We start from the raw sequence: 7,630 nt of genomic DNA on the forward strand, positions 1-7,630 counted from the left end.
TTCAGCAAGGATTGAGCGAGCCGTGTCCCGCTACCCGGAAATGCTGCAGGAGCACGACTTGGTGGTGGCTTCTCTTGCCGAGCTATTAGAAGTGGAAGAAACAGAGTGCTTTGTATTCCGTAAAAATGAAGCCTTGCCTGTGACACTGGGGTTTCAACCCCCAGAATCATAAAATTTCTTGATGCTTTTTAAACAAAAAACAAAACAAAATTCTTTCAGAGTCTCCAAAAGACTCCTTATCCTGATGACCTAAAAAAGCTCATGTAACAGCAAGACATCATGGATGCAGATTATGGATTCTTGGAATTTAGGAAGTCATTCAGTGGGTTTACTCTTAAATTTTATATCCCTGTGGGAAAGTCTTTAGTTTATGTGTGTAAGATAATAGTTTGCTACAGTTTTACAGCATACATAAATTTCAAAGCATTGAACAGAATGTCCCCCACCACTGTGGGAACAATTTGCACTTTACTGAAATACTTTAATTTCATTGTAGTTATTTTCCATGTCTGAAGCTTGATGCCGCAGCAGGATGGACTTTTTCCGGCATCCACTTCAGCAGGGGGCCGTTTCTTGCAGGTGGAAGAGTGGAGGTTTGCAACTAGCAGGCCAGGCTGGAAGGTCAAACCCCTCATGTTACAGATGAGCTTGGTCTGGCTCCATCTCCCTTCACTCAGCGACCACATAGAAGTGCATGAGTGACCCTGGCTTCCATCACTGCAGGCCTGCTGACAAGGGGAATTCTTGTCCTTTCTGGCCCAGGTCTCCTGGAACAAAACACAGCCCTAGATCGGGCAATTATCTAGCTTTTTATGCCCAAACCTTATTTGGTATTATTATTTAGAAACTCTCAAGTTAAAACAAAAGGGGGCAAATGAGCACTGTGGGGAGGGGCCAGTTGCTTCTTCACTTCTGTTCACTCTGCCAGGGGACAGCTGGCCTGAGAAGGCAGTGTGAGCCCGAGACTGATGTGTTTAGCTTTTTCTAACTCTTGAGGAAACTGTACTTGGAAAGGCAAAATCAAGAGTCATTATGTAAATATAATGTATAGAAAAGCCTAGTTAATACATTTCACATATCAGCTTAATATTTAAGTATTATCTTTTTAAAAAATAAACTGTTCATCCTTGCTTCTGTGTACTTATTCAGAACTGTAGTAGGGGTTCTATCCCAAAAGGCTCATGGCGAGCATTTGTGGCGTGGAGCCCCCACCCTTATCAAGGGCCTGCCCATTGTCCTTACCCAGGAACTGCTTTCTCTCATGAGGGAAGTGGGGCCATTTCTCAAGATCAGCTTTCTAATAAGAAGGCCCACTGAACTGAGATGACACCGCATGCCAGCAGCCGAACTTTCCACAGCTCAAGTGCTGGGTGTGTAACAAAAGCTGTTGCCACCACCTCCGCCACCAACCAGTGTACTTGCGTCTCTTAGTTGCCCAGGCGATGGCTCCACTTACAGCTCCTGCTACCTTTGTTTCTTAGAAACGGCTGGTCACTGTGATGCACATTGTAAGAGCCATCCCCTAGATGAGCCATCCTGCCTCTGTACTTCCGCTTGCTTATCCCCTGTAAGCCCTAGACCACCAGAGACCAAGGCTTGACATTTTGAGGAACAACTGATTTCTAGTTAGTACCCATCCAACATTAAATAAATCTGCCCCCAAATTCTGGGTGTCCTTTCAGTGTTTCTGTTTGCCATAGGAGATGCTCAGGGCCAGTCCTCTCCTTCCCTTAGGCAAACATGCTTTACTGGGAAGCCACGGAACGCTTAGAGGCCACAGAGTCCAAGCACGGGACTTAAGGAGTCAGTGTGATGCTCAGAGCCACCAGGATAAGGGAGCTGAAGCAGGTCCCTCCACGCAAGGAATGTGTTTACCACAGAACTTGGCCGCCCTTCCGGCCACTGACAGGCTCTCATGGTCGATCCATTCGGCACTGCCACCCTTTTCTTTGGCTTCCAGAGTGGCTCATCCTTGCCACCCACACCATCCCTCTCCCCTGGCCAGGGAACCAGCTGGCTCTGTTCTGGTTTTCCATCTTCCAGCCCAGTTGTCAGAAGAGCAGCTTTCGTCACCAGATATCCGCCTGACGTATCATTTCCTCCCTGGACACCAGCAGTGATGCTCCAGGGCAACTGTTGGTACCTAATAGTGTAATTTTCAAATTGACAAATTGATTTTAAACCACCTGACCAAACTAAAAGGAGTCTCTAGTGTAAAAGGATGTGGGATCAAATGTGGAAGCAACGGAAAATGCAGAGAGCATCTTCATCTTCGGTCAATACCCAGTGGCTCTCTTGCTTAGTAAACTGCTACTCCTAGATGGAGGGAGCAGGGTGAGAGCAAGAGGAAAGAAGGGAGGGGGAGGGTGTAAAGCTTGGGGGAGGGTCCACAGAGGGCTGTAGCGCAAATGGGGGCCTTGGCGAAAGTCGGGCCTAACCTTTAGGGGCAGCTTTTCACAGCAGCCAAGTGTACAGCGAATTTGAAAAGATTCACGAGGACTACATAGAGCATCACTGCCCAGAGTGACCTGAAACCGGAAGACCCAGAGGAGGCATGTGACACTTCACATTTCTTAGTGCTTACCATGCCAGGAATGCTGCTGGGTCTTTCCCATGCTGTGAAAGCCTGCTCTTGCCTGCCTGTCGTGTACTGCCTCTAGTCAGAGTGCCCCCGCTTCCATAGGCTGCCTCTTTCCTATTCCCAACCTAAGCGCTAGGAGAGAAGCAGGCTGGGGGGTGTAGGGATTGTCTTTCGCTTGGACAGCCAGACCTGCCATCTCCCTGGCCAGCACTGGATGGAAGACAGAGTGGTGTCTCAATCAGTGTGAGACCTCATTTCCCAGACTTTGGCTGAAGAGACGTTCTCACAGTCTTAAAAAGTTAATACCCTGGAGTTTGGAATTAGCTATGGAATGCCGGACAACGCATGCCTGAAAATAGTCTCAACACAAGATAAGCTGGAGAGATTGAAGCTAATGTCAATGACACAGATTGGCTCCCCTGTTGTTTGCTTGGCCTGGAACTGGATAGCCCTGGATTGTTTGGCTTATGGCTAATAAATTCCCTTTTTCCATAAGCCTGTTTTATTTAAGTTGCTGTCAGCTGATTATGAAAAAAATCCTGACACAGACATGTATAATAGTGCAGAACACTAATTTAGTGCCTAGTGTGACTAAGTTCCACATATGTCACCCTAGTATACTCTCACAATAGCTTCCAGACAGGTATGGAAACAGAGTAGCCAGACAGTGAATGACAAGGTGGCCATGGCAAAGTCAGGTGGCCAGCTCCAGAGCTCTGAAATCCTATCTCTAACAGGAGGAAATGAGAGCTGGGGCGCTGACAGGAAGGCAAACCTGAGAGAAACCCTGAAATTATTCCCAGTGTACCAAGCAGGAGAAACAGTGTGGTCACTTACTGTCCAGTGGGGTGGGCTGGTCACCTTTGTGCTATGGGGTCCCGGCTGCACGGATGCTTCTGTTCTCTTCCTAACTGCTAGGCTGGAGCACTGACGTGGCTGCAGCCAGTCCCAAGCAGAAGTGCATCTCGTGTGGGACTTGCAGGTGGAAGGGTCCAGTACTAAAAGGTGCCGGGCATCATGCCTGTCTTGCCATCTCACCTTACCATATGGCCAAAGGTGGCTCCCAGCCAACTCCGCTTTGGGAGTGGGGGTGGGGAAGAAGGGGACAGTGCCCCACCTAAGGTCACCACTCAGAAGCTGAATACATTACTCCTGCCCAGGATGGAAGGGCCAGCTCTCCGTCACACGTCCCTACCCATCTTTATTTTCCCACCTATCTTCAGATAAGGCTTGGAGGAGTGTCAGGTGGTCACATGCCTAACTAAAAGTTCTCAGAAATGGGGAGCAGCCATCAGTGTCACACTGTCTCAAGAGGAATAGCATACATATCTAACTACGGTGGCGATAAACTGAATTAGAAAAATGGCATCGGGCTTTTAAAAACTAAAGTCCGGCAGTCAGAGATTTAGCCCAGTGGTACAGCACCTGCCTGGCAAACAAGAGGTCCTGAGATTGATTCTTGGCCCCAGAAAAGCAGCAACAACAAAAAACTAAAATGAGTGTCACATGACAAGCTCCCAGGAAGGAGTATAGCAGCCTACTTCATCTCACTTTCCTGAGTTGAGGCAAGTTCCAGCCACCATGGTCCTGTCTCCCCGTTTCCTCTTTCCCATGGACCTTTCCCCTGTAGCTCTCCAGGGACTGACCCAGCACAATGAGGAGCTGGGATTTGGACTTCAGGCAGTACAATGTACGGGACACTGCATGTGAGCCCCAGGAGTCCAGTGGGGATACTGATGATTAAAGAGCCACAAAAGAGAGGTTTACAGGACAGAGCAAAAAAGAAAGTGGCTTAGCAAGGAGAGAAGGCCCTGACTCTGAGGGAGGCAGAAGAGCACAGTAGGCAGTGGGGAACCCACTGAGGACCCTCAGACCACTCCCCCACACTCTTCCCGAGACCCCCAGGGCACTCCTGGCTGTATATCCCTCAGTCCTTTTCGGATTCTCTCGCCTAGGAAGGGAGTCTAAGCATAGATTGTGGCATTGGCTTCTATGCTACATTTCAGGAGCCCCACAGAAAAGCATGGGCCATAGGGCTGTTACGTATTCCTGACAACAGACTTCTTTAGCCCCTGAATAGCACACAGCCACTGACGCCCCACCCAGAGAACCTGCCCCTACAGACTCAAGCACCAAGAGCTGACACAACCAGAGGAAGGAAAGGCCTTCGCAGTGCCAGCCCTGGAAGCTTCCAACATGCACAGGCACTGTTAAGAAAGGGAACTCCCTGCGTGTGTACCCTGCATCCCTACCGACCCACAGACACACCCACTGTCCCCACCGTTGGACCTGGAGACCTGCATCATCAGGCTCTTCCTTCAAGGGTTTGCACGACTTCACCAGACATGAGAGCTCATTCCAAGCCTCCGTGCAAGCCCACACAGTACCACTAAGACAACGGGAACTAATTGTGGGAATGAGTTCCAATGAGTGACATCAGAGCAAGGGCCAAATGCCACAGAGAAGCTCCTGCCAAAATACAGGATCAAGCTTTCAAATCATGAATATGACATTTAATATGTTTGCATGCATGTATATTTGCATCCAGTTCAAAATGCTTGGGCTATCTCATTTAATCTTTACAGTGACCTAGAATGAAGGAACAGTGAGAAAGCCAATCTTTAATTGCTATTAAGTAACAGAAAATGCACAGAAACACTTTGAATGTTTACAATGATTACACCCACCATGAGGAAAGGGTACATGTACATAACAAGCCTGCTTCCTCTTACTTCCCCTTTCTCTCCCTTGGTCCCCTTTTCATTTGCAAAAGATCTCGCTCCCTATCTCCTATTACCTGCATAGAAATACTGCATAAAGGGAAATATTTAGAAATAAAATTGGATGCAAGACGCGATGCAACTCAGGCGAATGGGCCTAATTCCACCTGCAGCACACATTTCCAAAAGGCTCAGAGCCCAAGAAAGATGCCGTTAGTACAAAGGACCGGGTCCTCATCTCTTTGTCCTCAGCTTTTACAAATCAAACAAAAGTTAAGGAACTTTTCTTCCCAAGTTCACACAGGAATTCCCAACCGGGGGAGAAAATATCCCAGTGTCTCACTCAGAGGATAAGGGGAGGAGGAATCAAGCCACACACCACCTGGGAGCCAGCCACCACTGCCGAGTGTGTGTCCTGCCTGCTGATGAGCTGGGGCAGAGAGATACTGTAGCTGCAAGCACTGACTCAGCTCTGGATTCATGACCAAGCATTGTGAGCTGCTGCTAGGCAGAAGTAAAGTAGCGTCCAATTCCTTCTGTCTTCCTTTTCTATGCTATGGGCAAGCAGAAGGCACTCAGTAGACAATGGCTAAAGGTCACCCAGCTAAAGGAACCTATGGGGCCAGGGAGATAGCTCAGTGGCATAAACGCCTGCCTGGCAAGTGCAAGGTTCTGAGTTCAACCCCCAGTACCAAAACAAAAGGGAACCTATGAGATGGACATTCTAAGAAGCAAGCCTGAAGAAAGCCAGGACCAGGACCCTCATTGACAGCTTGGGGTTGCAGACCCAATTAGGGGTGGAGGCTGCCACACTGCCAGCAGAAATCAACCCAAACAGCAAGGGATCAGACCCGGACCCCTGCTCCTTGGTGTTCACCCGGCAGTGTGGAGAAGAAAGCTCAGCTCAGAAGAGGACATGCAGGCAGCCTCTGCCCAGGGCTGGATGGGAAAAGGGGTTCAGCCACAATACTATGTAGGGTGCAAGCACCAGCTGTCGGTTCAGCCCTGTTGAGCAGAACCTGTGGTCCTATCACACCTGAGGCCCTGTTCTGAAAAATATTTAAATTTCCCCTTTGCCATTCTGAATTGAAATCCACAAATAATTCTCTCCATAATTTAAAAAGTCAGTATAATGCCCTTACTCTGACAAAGGAGAAGAAAAGAAACTTACAGTAAATATTTCTACCTAAAGACTCAAGAAAGTCTGTACGTGAATGCCTGAAAAAAGTTCCTGCAAATTTCCCAGTGCCCCCAGAGGCTCCCAGAGACGGAGGCCACCCCACTAGTCACCGCTGCTCTAACCCTTGGCAGCCCCAAGCCTCTGAGCCCCAACAGGGAGCAGGAGGCAAGATCCACGCTGGCCTGCTCTTCCTCCACAACCTACTCCTGTGCCATCTGCAGGGACAGATGAGGGTGGAAATGGAGCAACTCCATCTGCAGGGGCCTCCCAGTCCCTCAGGGAGCAGGGAGTGAAGGTTCTCGCGCTGAGCTTGGCCTCCTCAGAAACCCCAAGCTGGCACAGAGAAGGCTCAGGTTTCCCTAATGGAGCCCCTTCTTTCTCTGCCTGGTCTCTACTTAGCAATGATGTGTAAGACCTCGGTTGGTTGTACCTGCGGTCCCCAGCCTTGCCAACAGGAGCTCTCCAGCCCAGCCTGGCCCATAAGAAGCAGCACAGTCCAGGGGACAGTCATTGCCTGGGCCTGAAGAGCCCTCAGCTTCAAATCCCCCTCCATTGTCTCCTAGCTCTGTGACAAGTGCCTTAGATTCTCTGCATTCCCATTTTACCAATAAAATGAAGTTGATAAAACCTACTTTGTTGGGTTATGTGGAGCAGTAAGTTGAATAGAATAAAAGCACTGAAACAAGATCACTATGAGTCCAAGCTGCGAAGTGAGATCCTGTACCAAATACATAACAATAAATAAATTAAAAAGCACTCTTCCTGGGCCAGGACACAGCAAAGGCTCAATAAGTGGACCCCTCCTGAGCATCTGTAAGGCAGCGGAGGACGGCGGGGAAGGCGGGGTCAGGGAACCCTGCAGACCCCTAGGAAGCCCAAATCCTTAACCTCCTGTGAGATCGAGCGGTTACGGCTCCAGGAGGAACCAGCGCCGGCCCCGGTCCCCATAACCCTTCCCAGTGCCATCGTGGCTGCCTCTGCCGCCCCACGCTTAGCTCAAGAGCATCCTTGGGTCTCCCAGAGAAAATCCAGCCGCGCCCTCCGTGTTCTCTGCGCCCCTCCTGAGAGCAGGACATACTTCCTCCTTGCAATCGGCATCACTTCTACCGGGGAATTAATGACCTGGCGCAGCCTCAATATACAGCAGGC

At 49.4% G+C, this 7,630-nt stretch overlaps 1 protein-coding gene across 1 annotated transcript in view; it reads left to right on the forward strand.

The window, feature by feature from the left end:
- Ckap2l (cytoskeleton associated protein 2 like) overlaps positions 1 to 279 on the forward strand; it is a 28,139-nt gene extending 27,860 nt beyond the window's left edge. The window contains exon 9 of the mRNA XM_023717361.1: positions 10 to 279. Within this exon, the coding sequence (XP_023573129.1) occupies positions 10 to 172 (163 nt within the window). The 3' untranslated portion in view covers positions 173 to 279. The remainder of the gene's footprint in view (positions 1 to 9) is intronic.
- The last annotated feature ends 7,351 nt before the right edge of the window (positions 280 to 7,630 follow it).

This window comes from Octodon degus, unplaced genomic scaffold (assembly GCF_000260255.1).
Source record: "Octodon degus isolate 3935 unplaced genomic scaffold, OctDeg1.0 scaffold00052, whole genome shotgun sequence".
In the NCBI taxonomy this organism is placed as follows: domain Eukaryota; kingdom Metazoa; phylum Chordata; class Mammalia; order Rodentia; family Octodontidae; genus Octodon; species Octodon degus.